Source organism: Lindgomyces ingoldianus (genome assembly GCF_010093535.1).
Source record: "Lindgomyces ingoldianus strain ATCC 200398 unplaced genomic scaffold BDR25scaffold_57, whole genome shotgun sequence".
Classification (NCBI taxonomy): domain Eukaryota; kingdom Fungi; phylum Ascomycota; class Dothideomycetes; order Pleosporales; family Lindgomycetaceae; genus Lindgomyces; species Lindgomyces ingoldianus.
In genome coordinates this window covers 201258-217494 of record NW_022985218.1, presented here as the reverse complement: position 1 = coordinate 217494, position 16237 = coordinate 201258, and the positions used below count along the sequence as shown (strand labels likewise).

The 16237-nt window shown below is 50.7% G+C and overlaps 4 protein-coding genes across 4 annotated transcripts; 3 read left to right on the top strand and 1 right to left on the bottom strand.

Annotated features, from left to right (window-relative positions):
* Positions 1-2793: 2793 nt before the first annotated feature.
* BDR25DRAFT_245086 (glutamate synthase-like protein) lies at positions 2794-9570 on the top strand (the record flags this gene model as incomplete). The annotated part of the gene is made up of 5 exons (XM_033685874.1): positions 2794-2984; positions 3043-3083; positions 3143-6497; positions 6677-9355; positions 9408-9570. 5 exons carry the CDS (start codon positions 2794-2796, stop codon positions 9568-9570), a joined length of 6429 nt encoding a protein of 2142 aa, XP_033540492.1.
* A 993-nt stretch (positions 9571-10563) lies between these two features.
* Positions 10564-13145, top strand: BDR25DRAFT_329606 (uncharacterized protein; the record flags this gene model as incomplete). Its single annotated transcript, XM_033692462.1, has 4 exons — positions 10564-10654; positions 10706-11459; positions 11517-12191; positions 12245-13145. The coding sequence occupies 4 exons, from the start codon at positions 10564-10566 to the stop codon at positions 13143-13145; spliced, it is 2421 nt and encodes an 806-aa protein (XP_033540491.1).
* Positions 13146-13307: 162 nt separating this feature from the next.
* On the bottom strand, positions 13308-14433 carry BDR25DRAFT_307674 (uncharacterized protein). Its single transcript, XM_033690881.1, has 3 exons — positions 14336-14433; positions 13925-14267; positions 13308-13861 (listed from the first exon to the last, which is right to left on the bottom strand). The coding sequence occupies exons 1-3, from the start codon at positions 14344-14346 to the stop codon at positions 13655-13657; spliced, it is 561 nt and encodes a 186-aa protein (XP_033540490.1). The 5' UTR covers positions 14347-14433; the 3' UTR covers positions 13308-13654.
* Positions 14434-14573: 140 nt separating this feature from the next.
* On the top strand, positions 14574-15884 carry BDR25DRAFT_397087 (uncharacterized protein). The gene is made up of 4 exons (XM_033698479.1): positions 14574-14696; positions 14743-14847; positions 14894-15677; positions 15752-15884. Exons 1-4 carry the CDS (start codon positions 14680-14682, stop codon positions 15878-15880), a joined length of 1035 nt encoding a protein of 344 aa, XP_033540489.1. The 5' UTR covers positions 14574-14679; the 3' UTR covers positions 15881-15884.
* The last annotated feature ends 353 nt before the right edge of the window (positions 15885-16237 follow it).

Sequence of the window (16237 nt, the reverse complement as noted above, 5' to 3'; positions counted from 1 at the left end):
AAGAAAAGTCCATTGTTCCAGGGACTAGATCGAAGATTCGAAGCTAATGATCACGATACTGAGGACACAGCTTCTGTGGGCTATTCGTCCGAATTCGCGTGAGACGTAGGTAATAATCATCAGGTATTCGTAATCTCGATCAAGCCCTGCGCCGTGCACTGTGCGGCACTGTCGTCTTCGGCGATTAGATGGAATAGGGGATGAAGTTAGAGAGAACCACCCCTCAAATTGAGTTTGTCCTTGAACTGAAGTCAAGGCCAAAGGTGTGAGTGACAGAAAGGAGAGATTATGATTGGTTCAATGATCGAGTAATACTCTGTTCTTGATTGGTTGTACCAATCTAGCCTCGGCGTTTGATGCTTCTTCCAGATCTTCAAAGATGCAATCCGGTCAACTAAACGGTCTCTTTGCGGACCGCATTCCCGCATGCAGCACTTCATATTAGCTAAGACCGTGACGTTCACGTGCGATTTCTTCAGCCGTGCAAGAAACAACCTTAGAAATGTTTCATCTGCAGAATGCTATCACGCGGGCAATGTCTTGAGACGGACGTGCCCAACCTGAGGGTCCCCCGACATCCAAGTTTCCAACCAGATGGGACAGCCATGAAAATTTATCAGAGTGTTCCTTGGTTGAAAGCGGCTGGGAAGGCCCGCTCGCATCAACTGTCTCCGGAGATACTCTAACCTCCCACTCTTGTCTGGATCCCGAATTGGAAATGTATTAGGTACATTAAATGTTGACCCATGATGTCCCCGGTACATGCTTCACCGCCAGCACAAGAATCGTAAGACCATAAAGTTAGTTTCCTTTGATCTTTCTATGCGAGCGGCAGTCAGGAGTCGCTTGGATAGCCTGGGTTATCCGTTGTATCATCAATCCGTAATTCTAACCGATGCGATATCGGCGTATCGAAGATGTAGGCTTGGAGGGAGGAAAAAGACCTATGTTCTCGTGACTCATGGAAATCTCAGGCGAGTTCCTTCCAGGACAGACCCGTTAGCTGGCTGATGCATTATCCGGTCTCTCCCGACCATCATTTGTCTTCCTGCCGTGGCGGTACAGTCGTCAGTTCGTCGTGAGACCAACGGAGTTGACAATTTTGCCGAGAGCGGAGCGTGCGGCGCGGTGGAGGAATATGTCTGTGCCCGTGTTAGAGAGGAAACCATCAACGCTCCGCCTCGGTCCTGACGTCGGCCTCCGATGCAAATTCACAGCGGCGTTCCGTCCTGGAGGCGGGGTCTTTTTAAGATCTTCCCTCCACGATACTGCTGCACCCCGTTTCCGGTGACGTTTGTTGGGGGCAGATAAGGAGCGGCAGAGCGTGGATGACCACGCCAAATTACGACAAAGAAGCGCCGGCAATGCGAGGCTTGTAAAGCGAGCCAATGTCTTTCGACGGAATGAAATTGGGCGGCGTGGGTACCGTGGGTTGGCTGCGGCAATCTGGACTACAGAGCTTGGGGCAGCGGAAAGCCACAGGCATGCCGCACCACCAGGTCATCACAAGATGTCAAGGCGACTTCGGAGCTCTGCGATTCGCCTGCGCGCCGAACGATTCTCCTACCGCCTGCACAAGAGCGAGGGCCCTGGCGAATCTTAGGCTGCTTATGGTAATGTAGGGTGGCAGAAACCGTGGGGTAACAGGGCAAAATCTCCAACGCACGACAGAGCTGCAGGGAAATCGTTAAATTTGTATGTACATGAACGCCGCCAGGTTGCACTTGCTGGCCCTGTGGACATGCAATCGCTCTGGCAGCGATTTTAAGGCACCGTCGGAGGTCAATTGGGACTTTAGGATGGCGCTATAAGCAGAGTGTGATTTCTTTGTTCCCCTGCAAGGGGAGTGGGTCAAAGGTTGACATGGTACCGCCGTTCTGAGATTCTCATCCTCATATAGCCCAGATAGAGTACCAAGACGCTCTCCAAGACTCGGAAATTCTGTGCAGGCGGCGTGGAAGCGAGGGGAGCTGCTGCCAGAGACAACACAGCAACCCGTTAGAAACGGGTCTAGATCGATAATTGGCAGAGCGTGGTAGTGAGAGGGTTAGCGTAGGTGAATTTTTGAGAACCCCACCTACCTGCGCTCCCTCCCTTCATAAGGCTTCGTCCTCCGCCGTACCTTCCACCCTCTTCCTCTTCCACACTACACCCACCTCCCACTGGTAGTTGCTTGCAGGGACACCAGCGAGTTGACATCCCCATCAACAAAGGCCTGTTCTATAGTAGCGTGTAAGTCAGCTTCCTACCCACTCCGCTGCACCTGCACCCCCTCCACCAAACAGCGGGCGTCTTCGAGAAGCTTGCCATGCGCAAGGGTTTACCGAGCGCCTTTCCCTTCATCAAAGCACAACCCCGCGTTCTCCCATTCGCCCAGCTCCTTATCATCGCCCTCTGTACATCCTCTGGCAGCCATCGGTCACGGCCGACCCCCCGACATTTCGTCATTGGCATCGTTTTGCCAAATCGGGGCCATTGGAGCTGGTGACCGAGTTCACCCGGCACTCCCCTTACCTGGAGAGCCATTGATACGCCGTACTCTCTGTGCCAGTGCAACACTGTTCCTCATACTCTTTTTTGCTTTTGAAAGATATCCATCCGCGATTATTCGAGAGCGAGACTCGAACTTCTACCCGTGGGACTCACGCCACGACATAACTCTCTCCTGGAAGTCCGGCAGCTAACAGACATCAGTCAGCAACCGAAAAATCCTCTTTTTGGATACCAAAACCGCAGTCGACCCATTCGTACCCATTCGTACCCATTCGACATTTACGGCCTGTTGCCGATATAATGGGTCAGGTGTCATTCGCTGAAGAAATAAATCTGCCTCAGGATACTCCGATTGTGGAAGAAGAGCAAGCCTCAGTGTTTGCCTACCAGGATGGCCCAGACAATAAGTCGTGGGCGGGTGTCTTACCCTTGAAGCAGGGTCTTTATGACCCCGAGCTTGAGAAAGACGCTTGCGGTGTCGGATTCGCTGCGTACGTGCTCCCTGACAAGCTGTTTGCGAGTGTAGAGACTGGAGTTAACAATTCGAAGCCATATTAAGGGCGTGGCCAGCCACAAGATCGTCTCGGATGGTAAGGATCCATGAAGAATCTTTGTGCGTCCAGTATACATCAATTAACAACTCGTGTAGCTCGATCTCTTCTTTGCAACATGACCCATCGAGGTGCGGTTGGTTCAGATGCCCGAGACGGAGACGGAGCCGGTGTCATGACTTCGATCCCACACAAGTTCTTTCTTAAGAACTTTGAACGCGAGCAAGGCTATAAGCTGCCTTCCCAGGGCAAGTACGCCACCGGCAACCTTTTCTTCAAGCCAGACCCGCAAATACTCGAGGAGACAAAGGGGACATTCGAGGAGGTCGCGGACCAGCTAGACTTGAGGGTCCTTGGATGGCGAGAGGTTCCTCGGGACTCCACTCTCCTTGGCCCTGCAGCACTTTCTCGGGAGCCGATAATTCTGCAGCCCTTCGTCGTCTTGAAAACTGCATATGGAGACGGGAAGGAGCCGAAACCGGATTTCGAAGATTCTTTCGACGGAGCATACTTCGAGCGGCAGCTTTATGTTCTCCGAAAACGAGCAACCCACGTGATAGGTCTCCATAACTGGTTTTACCTGTGTTCTCTGAGCAATAAGAACATCGTGTATAAGGGCCAATTGGCGCCCGTCCAAGTCTACGAGTACTACCACGACCTAGTCTCGGTAGATTACGAGGGCCATTTCGCTCTTGTACACTCTCGGTTCTCCACCAACACTTTCCCTAGCTGGGATCGCGCTCAGCCTTTGCGATGGGCTGCCCACAATGGTGAGATCAACACATTGCGAGGCAACAAGAACTGGATGCGGGCCCGGGAGGGTTTTATGAAGTCTGACCTTTTCGGCGAGGACCTCAACCTTCTGTACCCTATTATCGAGGACGGTGGCTCCGACTCTGCTGCTTTTGATAACGTCCTTGAATTACTCGTAATCAATGGTGTGCTCTCCCTCCCTGAAGCAGTCATGCTCATGGTTCCAGAAGCTTGGCAAGGTAACCGTGCAATGGACCCTGCTAAACAAGCTTTCTATGAGTGGGCAGGCTGTATGATGGAACCCTGGGATGGTCCTGCTTTGTTCACCTTCTCTGACGGAAGATATTGTGGGGCCAACCTGGATCGAAACGGTCTCCGACCTTGCCGATACTACGTCACCGACGATGACAGGATTGTTTGTGCATCTGAAGTGGGCACCATCTCCATTGAACCAGAGAGAATTGTTCAGAAAGGTCGACTGCAGCCAGGACGAATGCTTCTTGTTGATACTGTCGCGGGACGTATTGTTGACGACACTGAGCTGAAGCAAACTGTCTCATCTCGACATGATTTCCGAGCATGGATTGAGAAGAACCTCCTGACTCTCCCGAAGATACTAAAGCAAGTCAGAGAAAAGGGAGTAGATCTCTCCCAGAAGCCCACCGAGGCGCGTCTTCAGGAGGATCCTCGTTTACGAGCCTTTGGATATTCTCTTGAACAAGTCAGTCTCCTCCTAGGACCAATGGCTGCAGACTCGAAAGAAGCCCTCGGATCTATGGGGAACGATGCTCCGCTGGCCTGCTTGGCAACTCAACCTCGGCTCTTGTCTGAGTATTTCCGACAGCTCTTTGCGCAGGTCACAAATCCACCAATCGACCCAATCCGCGAGGCCATCGTGATGTCTCTTGAGGCCTACGTTGGTCCGCAAGGCAATCTTCTTGAGATGGACGAAAGCCAGTGCTACAGGATGCTTCTCCCCTCGCCCGTCCTGTCTATTGATGAGTTCAAAGCCCTCACGAACACCCACACTATCTATCCTGAATGGTCAGTGAAGTACATCGACATCACTTTCCCTAAGAGTGAGGGTATTCAGGGGTATATGGACTCCTTGGACAGGATCTGCGACGCTGCTACTGAGGGCATCTCAAATGGCGATAATATCCTTGTTTTGTCCGATCGTGCAACTTCCGCGGACCGGGTTCCGGTATCGTCTCTGCTCGCTACTGGTATGGTCCACCACCACCTCGTCAGGAACAAGTGGCGATCACGAGCCGCCCTTGTTGTCGAAACTGCTGAGGCCCGCGAAGTCCACCACATGTGCGTCCTCGTCGGATATGGTGCTGACGCCATTTGCCCATATCTCGCAATTGAGTGCATTCTTAAGATGCACCGCGAAGGCCTCATCCGCAAGAAGCTGACCCCTGAACAACTCATTGACAATTACAAGCATTCTTGCGATGGGGGTATTCTCAAGGTCATGAGCAAGATGGGTATCTCTACGCTGCAGTCGTATAAAGGAGCACAAATTTTCGAAGCTCTCGGCATAGATGACACCGTGGTTGATCGCTGCTTCACCGGAACTGCTTCTCGTATTAAGGGTATGACGTTTGAGCTCATTGCACAGGATGCGTTCGCTCTACACGAGAAAGGATACCCGAGTAGAAGCATTGTCGAAGTTCCTGGTCTTGCAGAGACTGGAGAGTACCACTGGCGAGATGGCGGGGAGCCTCACGTAAATGATCCCACGGCTATTGCAAATATACAGGACGCAGTTCGGACCAAGAACGACAAGTCCTACGAAGCATATTCGATCGCTGAGTACGAGCGGATCAAAGATTGCACGCTTCGAGGCCTACTTGACTTTAACTTTGATGACAGGGCACCAGTCCCGATTGACCAAGTTGAACCTTGGACGGAGATCGTCCGCCGTTTTGTGACTGGCGCTATGTCTTATGGATCTATCTCCATGGAATCTCATTCAACCATAGCTATTGCTATGAACCGATTAGGAGGGAAATCGAATACTGGAGAGGGTGGCGAAGATCCCGAGAGAAGCCTTCGATTGGAGAATGGTGATACAATGCGTTCGGCCATCAAGCAGGTAGCTTCGGGACGATTTGGCGTTACAAGCAACTACCTTGCAGATGCTGATGAGCTGCAAATCAAGATGGCACAGGGCGCCAAACCTGGGGAAGGTGGTGAACTGCCCGGCCACAAGGTGTCCGGGCCTATTGCAAAGACTCGTCACTCCACTCCTGGTGTCGGCCTGATCAGCCCTCCTCCCCATCACGACATCTACTCGATCGAAGATCTAAAACAACTGATCTATGATCTGAAGTGTTCGAACCCTCGCGCTCGTGTCTCTGTCAAGCTTGTCTCTGAAACGGGTGTCGGTATTGTCGCCTCTGGAGTTGCTAAGGCTAAGGCTGATCACATCCTCATTTCTGGCCACGATGGTGGTACAGGTGCCTCTCGGTGGACTGGTATTAAATATGCCGGTCTCCCATGGGAACTCGGTCTCGCCGAAACGCACCAGACTCTAGTACTTAACGATCTCCGAGGCCGTGTCATTGTCCAGACAGATGGCCAGATTCGAACAGGACGAGATGTCGCCATTGCTTGCTTACTAGGTGCAGAGGAATGGGGTTTTGCCACAACTCCTCTTATCGCCATGGGATGCATCATGATGCGGAAGTGCCAGTAAGCTACCCCTTCTTTTCTTCCCCCTTTCGTATTTTCCGCCCCTACAAGCAACAGCGGGCATTTTAGGACAGCCAGGGTAGAGCCTTCGCTTTGCTGGGTTTGTCGGACAGGCCTATCTGACATAGGAAACCTACTATTTCCTAGTTTTGTCCTATAGCTAACAGTAATATTTCTAGCCTAAACACCTGCCCTGTTGGTATTGCAACTCAAGATCCCGAGCTTCGAAAGAAGTTCATCGGGACCCCAGAGCATGTCATCAATTTCTTCTACTACGTCGCCAACGAGCTCCGAGCCATCATGGCCAAGCTGGGTTTCCGGACGGTAAACGAAATGGTTGGCCGATGCGAAGTTCTCCGTATTAGGGATGATCTCCGGACCGCGAAGACGGAGAACATCGACCTATCTCTCATCCTAACGCCAGCACACACACTTCGACCTGGCGTCGCAACTTTCAATGTACGAAAGCAGGACCATCGCCTTCATGTTCGTCTCGACAATAAGCTCATTGCTGAATCCGAACTCGCTCTTGAGAAAGGTATGCCAGCTCGGATCGAGTGCGACATCGTCAATACCGACCGCGCCTTGGGTGCAACACTTTCATATCAGATCAGTAGGCGATATGGTGAGGCTGGTCTGCCCCAAGACACGATCCACGCCAACATCCGTGGCTCGGCTGGCCAATCGTTCGGTGCATACCTTGCACCTGGTGTCACTCTGGAGCTTGAAGGTGATGCCAACGATTATGTTGGTAAGGGTCTCTCTGGTGGGCGCCTCATCGTCTATCCGCCGCGCACGGCCGTCTTTAAAGCAGAGGAAAATATCCTCATTGGTAACGTATGCTTGTACGGTGCTACTAGCGGCTCTTGCTTCTTCCGTGGTGTCGCTGCTGAGCGTTTTGCCGTTCGTAACTCCGGTGTGACTGCTGTTGTTGAGGGTGTTGGAGACCACGGTTGTGAGTACATGACGGGCGGTCGTGTGCTTGTTCTTGGGTCTACCGGCCGTAACTTTGCTGCTGGCATGTCTGGTGGCATCGCTTACGTCCTTGACATGCACCATGACTTCGAACAGAAGGTCAACCAAGAGATGGTTGAATTGTCTGGGCTTGAAGAGCCTCAAGAAATTGCTTTTGTGCGTGGTCTCATCGAAGATCACCACCATTATACTGGATCTGAGCTTGCTGCGAGAATCCTCCTTGACTTCAATCGTGCCCTGCCCCGCTTTGTCAAGGTCATGCCAACTGACTACAAGCGCGTGCTGATGGAAGAAGCAGCCAAGGAGGCTGAGAAGAAGAAGCAGGAGTACCCATTGCCAATCCTTCCGGGGAATCCGGTGCGCGAAGCCCACGAAGAGTCCCGACAGGCACAGCACGAACACGAGGCGAAAGAGAAGAAGAAGAATGACCTACTTGACATCGAAGAGAGCGTAACAGACGCCAAAGCGGAGAAGAAGAAGGCCCTCGTTCTCGACAAGACTCGCGGATTCAAGTTGTATCAACGTCGATCCGAGAAGTATCGTAATCCGAAGACCCGGACGCGCGACTGGCAGGAGCTTTCGCAGCGGCTGAACGAGGACGAACTTAAGTATCAAACAGCCCGGTGCATGGACTGCGGTGTTCCGTTCTGTCAATCCGACACTGGTTGCCCTATTAGCAACATCATCCCCAAGTGGAATGAGCTAGTCTTCCAGAACCAATGGAGGGATGCTCTCAACCGCTTGCTAATGACAAACAACTTCCCTGAATTCACCGGCCGCGTATGCCCTGCTCCGTGTGAGGGCGCGTGCGTTCTTGGTATCAATGAGGATCCTGTGGGCATCAAATCAATCGAGTGTGCCATTATCGACCGGGGCTTTGAGATGGGCTGGATGGTTCCCTCGCCGCCGCAAAACCGATCTGGAAAGACGGTCGCCATCATTGGCTCTGGTCCTGCAGGCCTCGCTTCAGCCGATCAACTTAACAAGGCCGGCCATACTGTGACCGTGTATGAGCGGGCTGATCGAATTGGCGGGTTGCTTATGTACGGCATCCCGAATATGAAGCTCGACAAAAAGGTTGTGCAGCGCCGTGTAGACTTCATGGCCTCGGAAGGCGTGAAATTTGTCACGGGGGTGGCCGTTGGTGAGGAGGGGCAGCCTAGCTTAGAATCCCTCCGCGCAGAGAATGACGCCGTTGTCATTGCTACTGGAGCAACAGTCGCTCGCGATCTCCCCATCCCCAACCGCCATTTGAACGGCATTCACTTCGCTATGCAATTTCTGCATAAGAACACTAAATCACTACTTGATTCAAACCTGTCTGACGATGCCTTTATCTCAGCCGCAAAAAAACACGTTGTTGTTATTGGTGGTGGGGATACCGGCAATGACTGCATTGGCACCTCTGTTCGCCATGGAGCCCTCAGTGTGGCCAACTTCGAACTCCTACCCCAGCCGCCAGCAGAACGAGCCCGAGACAACCCATGGCCACAATGGCCACGAGTCTATCGTGTCGACTACGGTCACTCGGAAGTTAAGACACATATGGGTAAAGACCCGCGAGAGTTCTGCGTCTTATCGAAAGACTTTGTAGATGACGGGGCCGGCAACGTTAAAGGCATTAACACTGTGCGAGTCGAATGGACAAAGTCGGCTAGCGGTGGTTGGGATATGAAGCAAGTTGAGGGTAGCGAAGAGTTTTTCCCAGCTGACCTCGTTCTACTATCTATGGGTTTCTTAGGCCCCGAAGAACGCGTCTTGGGAGGGCTGGTTGAACGTGATCCCCGCAAAAACGTCAAGACTCCACCTGGCCACTACAACACGAATCTTCCTGGTGTATTTGCTGCGGGTGATTGCCGTCGCGGTCAATCTCTTATTGTTTGGTAAGTGAACCCCAGATGTATATAGGCTGTCAGATGCTAACACGAAACGAAGGGGCATCAACGAAGGTCGTCAGGCTGCTCGAGATGTCGACTCATACCTCACCGGGGTTGGCAGCCAACTTCCAGTTACCGGCGGCATCGTCAAACGTCCCCCCTACGAATTGCTTTCTAAGGCGAACGGAGGTTTTAAGGAGCCTATCACTGCTACCGCTTAAACGCCTTCATGTATATGTTTACGAGACACGGTTATCACTGTTACTAAGACGTGTCTACCATTTGGCACGATTTCATGGGGAAATGGCTTCACTTTCTGCTTTCTGTTTTCATCTGCATTTCCTCATCCTCTACCTGCACGATACCTTTTCCCTAATATGAGAGCGATCCTGGACGCATGGTGGCGGTCAGCAGTGTAGTTTAGCGCTCGTCCTGATAAATGAACTTCCCCTTCCAATTTAGTGTCTATATGCCTGGAATTTGACCACAAGGCTCATTTCAAAGCGGTAAGGCTACCTGGCGAATGCTCGACCGTGGTTACCACATCTTTCATGCCTCACTCCTGACCTCCAGAAGTTGACCCCCGCTCAGTGCCTCGAGATATATAGCACGCTATCACATACTGTGTAGCATGGCTAAAGTAGAATCTATCAACTACACCTCTTGCTAGAACTAGAAAGGACATCAACAAGTTGCCAATCTCTGTCCTAAATTGCCTCCCTGCTACATTCCACGTTTAGGAGATACAATACAGTGCCAGTAGAGCGCTTCAACAATAATTTTAGAACCACCCTGAAGCTTTAGGTTGTTGCCAGTGTAGTATTCCAAGCCATTTCCAGTCTCTTTGAGATGTGAAAGCTTGATGTTGGACGCCAAGATTGTGGCGCTCAAGTGGCGTTGGCTTGTAAGCCTAGCAAAAATGGACGTGCTTTCCACGGTTGCGTCACTACAAACCACAGGTTTTCCGGATGAATTGATTGATGTTGTGCATACTACAGCCTGCCATGCTTCAATAGGCCCCATAGACGTGACTATGCCTCGCCTGTTGAATACCGAGTGGGTGTGTGTTGCTCCCAGGAGCTCACGGAGGGGATTACATGGAGTCGACATAAGGTGAGACCTCATGTTCAAACGAAGTCCTTGGCCGCAGATTCATCTAAGGATGCTAACAGCAATTCAGAACCCCATTTGCGGTTCAACATAGACATTGGGTAATGAAACCGCGGTATGCGACATTGCAGGCGGGTCAACACAAGTCAGGTCACATCAGAGCCGGGCCAAATGAAGGAATTTTGTTCTTTGACAGTACGCTAGACGAGCCAACCCGCTCAAAAGCCACGAAGCTTACATTCCCAGATGTCTTTCCGTTAAGGATCCAAAAGATCTTAGGTGTTCCATTCGCATCTCATGACAAACCGCCCAATTTTCTCAACTACTTCATCCGCCCCAGCATCACGGGGATCGATCCCAAGCAGGTCATCGAAGAGGCCAGCAGTAAAAAGAGTATACCTATCACAGCTTCCGAGGTTTTTCTGCGGCTCAAAGAAGGAGGCGCTTTTGTCAAGTTCAGCCATGATGGAAGCACGTCAACTGCCGAGGTTGAGGAGGCACTGAAGCAGTACCTGAAGGATGAGAAAATCAAGCCATGGTGGAGCCCCTTTAGAAGAATGCGCGTGAACTTAGTTAAGGGTCGACCTTGGGTTGAGGATCTCTTCCGATTCCCTACACCACGGCTAAAGGTTGAGTTTATTCCTTCAGAGCCTGGAGCGGAGGCTGTAGAGCTTTCGCAGGAACAACTCTATACGTTCTTCAGGCCTTATGGGAAGTTAGGAGATATCCTGCCACAGTCATTTGACTCCAAGGTCATGCCAAGATATGCCTATCTAGACTTTGCAGCAAGACCAAGGGCTATCATGGCAAAGAACTGCATGCATGGATACTTTGTTTCCGAGGCCGAAGGGGGAGGGAAGACAGGAACGGTGCTAAGGCTCACTTATGAGCAAAAAATCAAGCCTCATTGGATCCGAGATTGGCTTGTCAACCATCCGAGGATTGTGATTCCCGTCATTGCAGCGATCATTGCCGGTATCACTGTTGCAGTCTTTGACCCGTGAGTCTAAAAACCCCTTCTTTGCCCTTTGGCTTTTGACTCTAAGGTAAACCTCAGCATCCGAACATTCTTTATCAAGGCACACATCACAAGGGTATGGCATATCCAAGACAACAAAATCTACAAGTGGATCAAAGGCTATGCGACGGACATCTTCCGATTTCACCGCCGCCCCGATGACGAACACGGCATGGAAGCAGTCTGGGACGACCGAAAGGGGAACATTGAGCAGATCCAAACTTGGCTTATGGAGACTGCAGATACATTTATCATTGTTCAGGGCCCTCGCGGCTCAGGAAAGCGAGAGTTGGTTATCGATCAAGCGCTCAAGCACAAGAAGCACACAGTTATAATTGACTGCAAGCCCATACAAGAAGCTCGCGGTGACAGTGCTACGATCAATGCTGCTGCTGCAGAGGTTGGCTATCGCCCTGTGTTCTCATGGATGAACAGCATCAGCGGTATGATTGATATGGCAGCCCAAGGTGCTACTGGCGTCAAGACTGGCTTCTCGGAGACTCTCGACTCCCAGCTCGCAAAGATTTGGAACAACACGGCAACTGCACTGCGGCAGATTGCGCTGAATAGCCGCCATAAGGAAGACAGAGATGCTCACATTGGAGATGATGAATGGCTTGAGGCTCATCCTGAGCGGAGGCCTGTGGTTGTAATCGACAACTTTTTACACAAAAGTCAAGAGGGCGGGCTTGTGTATGACAAGATTGCTGAATGGTATGCCTCGACTCTCACATCTGCTACATTCGAAATATCACTAACCGTATCAGGGCCGCGCGTCTGACCACTGCAAACATTGCTCACGTCATATTCCTTACCAACGACGTCTCATTCAGTAAGTCTCTCTCAAAAGCCCTTCCTGACCGCGTTTTCCACCAAATCTCGCTCTCCGACTGTACTCCCGAAGTAGCCAAGAAGTTTGTGATCACCCACCTCGACGCCGATGTCGAGGATGATCCAGAGCCTAAAGATGGCTCACACAAAATGATTCCTTCACAAGCTCGCACCGACCTCGCTGAGCTAGACTCTTGCATTGACCTTCTCGGCGGCCGTCTCACTGACCTCGAATTCCTTGCCCGAAGAATCAAGACAGGAGAAACACCCACCAAAGCCGTACATGAAATAATCGACCAATCCGCCTCCGAGATCCTGAAAATGTATATCCTAGGCTCCGACGGCTCCGACGACTCCTCTCGTCGCTGGACGTCCGAGCAGGCTTGGCTCCTCATTAAACAACTCGCTGCCGAAGAAACCCTCCGATACCACGAAGTCCTTATTTCAGACATATATAAATCCTCGGGGGAGTCTGTCCTGCGCGCCCTCGAGCAAGCCGAACTCATCAGCATCGTGTCTGGACCCAACGGCCGTCCCGCAAGCATCAAGCCCGGAAAGCCAGTTTACCAATCTGCATTCAGGAGACTGACGGAAGATAAAGTGTTGCGGAGTCGACTCGACTTAGCGATCTTCACGGATCTAACTAAAATCGAGAATGCGACGATTGACAAGTGTGAGAATGAATTGCTGCTGATGAGTAAGCTGAAGAGTCAACCCGCGCAGATGACGCCGAGGATTCAGTATTTGTTGGCAAAGTTGGCAGTGAGTCAGGCAAAGATTGAGCAGTATGAGAACGAGAGTAAAGTGTTGAAGAAGGTGCTCGGGGAAGAGTATTAGTGCTGGGATAGGGAGGAAGGGGAAGGAAGGGGGTTGGGGAGGTCGAACTCTCCACTTTGTCCCTCGGGGTTTGTATACGTATACATTGATACCATTATCCTATGAACGCTATAGGCATACGCATGTTCTGTCGTGGTGCCGGGTTGATTTATCCTCCACTCCCTGAACTTGATTGTTTTTGCGCTCAGGTTCTTGGCGCTGCAACATAGCCGGCATCCATAAAACAGGAGGTTACGTTGAAGATGTTGCTTGCGTGAGAACCGTGATTATTACATTAGGAATATAGGTACTGTGAAGTTTACCAATTGATTGGTGTATGCTGCCCTTCTTTCAAAAGTTAACCCCCAACGCCATCTATGCATTAAGTTCCACTAACAGCACAACCCAAACCCTCCCCTTTTGCGTCTAGATATCGCGCGGAACTCCTGTTATCTCTCCATACACCCGTATATACGCCCCCCAACTCTTAAACGTTTAAAGTAACGCCTGTATAAGGGGCCACTGTGCGTTTAAAACAACCACACGTACCAAAACAAAAATATCACAGCTGCAAAGAAGCCCAGCCAGACTCTCCAGCCTACACCAGTCTTCTCAGCCATCCTTAGCATTCGGTTCATCGTGCCCCGCAGTTTTAACCGCGTGTTGTCGAAAGAGTCGTTCATTTTTTCGGCGAGGGTAGTCGAGTCGCGGATCTCGTCGCCGATGGCTGATGTCAACTGTTTCTCGCTATTAGCCCACCTCCAGATCTAGGTGCAGCGTAGGGAGAGGTGATTTCGTACATCCTTCAACATCCGCACCTTCCCCGTCAAAATGCCCACTTGATCATCATTCTGGCTTTCCAGCTCACTTAACACCGCATCTGAATACTGGCCCCTAGAATTCGGCGTCGCAGGTCGAAACGCTGCCTGCGCTCCTATTGTCCCGTTTGCGCTTGCGCTGGGGTATGCGCTGAATGCAGGACCGTTAGAAGCAGCAAGATGGTCTGCAGAGGATGGAGGTGTGTAGCCGTATCCGTAGCCCGAAGTTGGTCGGCCGGGTGAGCGCGAGGGTTTGTTCTTCGAAGGCGAGGTACTGCGGTCGTAGGTGCTGAAGAGGGAATTGCGCGAGGTGTCGCGTCCGAATCTGCGAGTCTCTTGTTAACACGTAAATAGGTTTGGATGGGAAAGCATAGAGAGATGGCTGCTCTTTACCTGTTCGACATTGCGAAGAAAGCGTATTCGCCGGCACACTGCGATTGGGTTGTGCGCAGAGTTTTGATGTAGCTTTTTGTGGAGAAGCCGAAGGACAGATTTGGCTTCTTTTGTGAAAGAGTCGGTCGGGGTTTGGAGGCAAACTCCGAATAGAGCACGTGAGTATGATTATGTAAGCTGTAGAGGCCACAATGGTGAGGCTCAGCTCTTCAGGAATCCGAGGCTTATGTGTTCACTAATGTATCAAACCTGGTATCCTCTACTGAGACACATTTAACTGCGTCTCTGAGCTTGCTACAGCCCCTAGGGATCTGAATTAACAGAATTAGGCATTGCTTCATTCGATGGAGGTGGGCCAAGAGTAGGCATGTCTCTCCATATCATGAATCCGTCTAACACCTTCGAAGAATCCAATTATATCAGGATTTGAGAAGTGCGTACGCAAAATTCTACGAACGAACAAAATTCGATGATGGTATGCTGGTAGCGGACGATTGGGGAGTTGCAATGCAGTGTGTACAGTATCTGACTGTCTTTACAAGTCTGACCTCAATTCAGCGAATTCGAGGAAGAGGTTGCGCGGATTACGCGGACCATTCATGCCCCATTTTTCACACACTTTCTAACCGCATTACCCCGAGAGATCCGAGATCAAGTGTACGAGTACTTATTGGATGAAGAAACACACCATGACCGAGAACGGGCAGCTCTATTACGAACAAGGTGGGAATTTGAACAGCAGCGCGGACAGGAAGTATGGAGGTGTGCGACCCACTATTCGATTCCGTTCTTTGCTCGCCCTGAATACGTTGGAGGAGCCATTGCTTCCGAGATTGTCGATACCTTTTTTCGACAGCTCGACGTTGCGCTCGATCCCAATTGTAAGGAACAACATCTTTTCTGGGATTGGTTTGGCAAAGAAATCAAAGTTGTTGATCATATACGACGCCTGAAGCTTTACTTTAAGCCCATTCCACCCGAACAAAAACGAAATGGGGAGTATCCTGCGGACCTTTTGAAGAACAGAATAGTAAACCGATACTACGAGCAATTGAGCGCTCACCTGTCTATGTTGTCGATCATCAAGCATCGGAAAGGCTTTCAACTTGAGCTTATTTTTGGAGCCGGTTATCCAAGCGCGCAGATCACACCCCGACAATTGCTCCGAACTCTCGAAATCGTTAAACCCATATATCTCCAGTTGGAGCTATCTTCTTTCATCATTACCACCACGGTATTAAAATTAGACGGGACGAAAGACCTACTTGGCATTTACATGGAGCACTATTTCCGTAACTCCTTAGAAGATTGGCTGGTAAGAATGGAAAGCTGTGATGGTTATGTAAGTCGACAGATATGTTACATCGAGTCCGAAAACGACACAGAGTTCACATGAGAAACCTCTAACTTGAATAGGATGTCGATAGAAAGCTGAGAGAAGAGGCAGAGATTCTGGGAACGGCTAAAAGACGCCTTAGGATACAGAAAGAGCAGCATGATTGTGCCTCAGAAACCAGCGCTGAAGAAAGTAGGGGCATAGAATAAGAAGGTACAGTAGGTTGGGATTATATCGTCTCCTAGGCGCACACTTCAAGCGATTCGTACGATTCCTCTTGTGTGCTGGCTTTTACGAGAGACCATTCCATGCCCTAAAAAAACAGTTGTTGTCGAGCTGTATATTTTTGGTAGCGATAGTTGTGTAGAACGTTTCTAACCATCCACTTCAACCTTCCTCAACTCCAACTAATGTAACTTGTCAGCTATCATTCGTCCCATTTATCGGTTACCTGCTCGCCTACATTCCGACCACCGAAAATATTTCCCGTTGTACACCCCGAACTAGGGCCCAACCGGCCAACATACCAAGGGTAATACGGCATATTACTTACTTCCGAAAGTCTA

Bases quoted from the DNA above. Each gene is read 5' to 3' on its own strand.
- BDR25DRAFT_307674 (XM_033690881.1), bottom strand. The intron at 13,862-13,924 runs GTACGAAATCAC...AGCGAGAAACAG, and splicing joins AGGTGCGGATGTTGAAGGAT to TTGACATCAGCCATCGGCGA.
- BDR25DRAFT_397087 (XM_033698479.1), top strand. The intron at 14,848-14,893 runs GTGTGTACAGTA...ACCTCAATTCAG, and splicing joins GATTGGGGAGTTGCAATGCA to CGAATTCGAGGAAGAGGTTG. The intron at 15,678-15,751 runs GTAAGTCGACAG...TAACTTGAATAG, and splicing joins TGGAAAGCTGTGATGGTTAT to GATGTCGATAGAAAGCTGAG.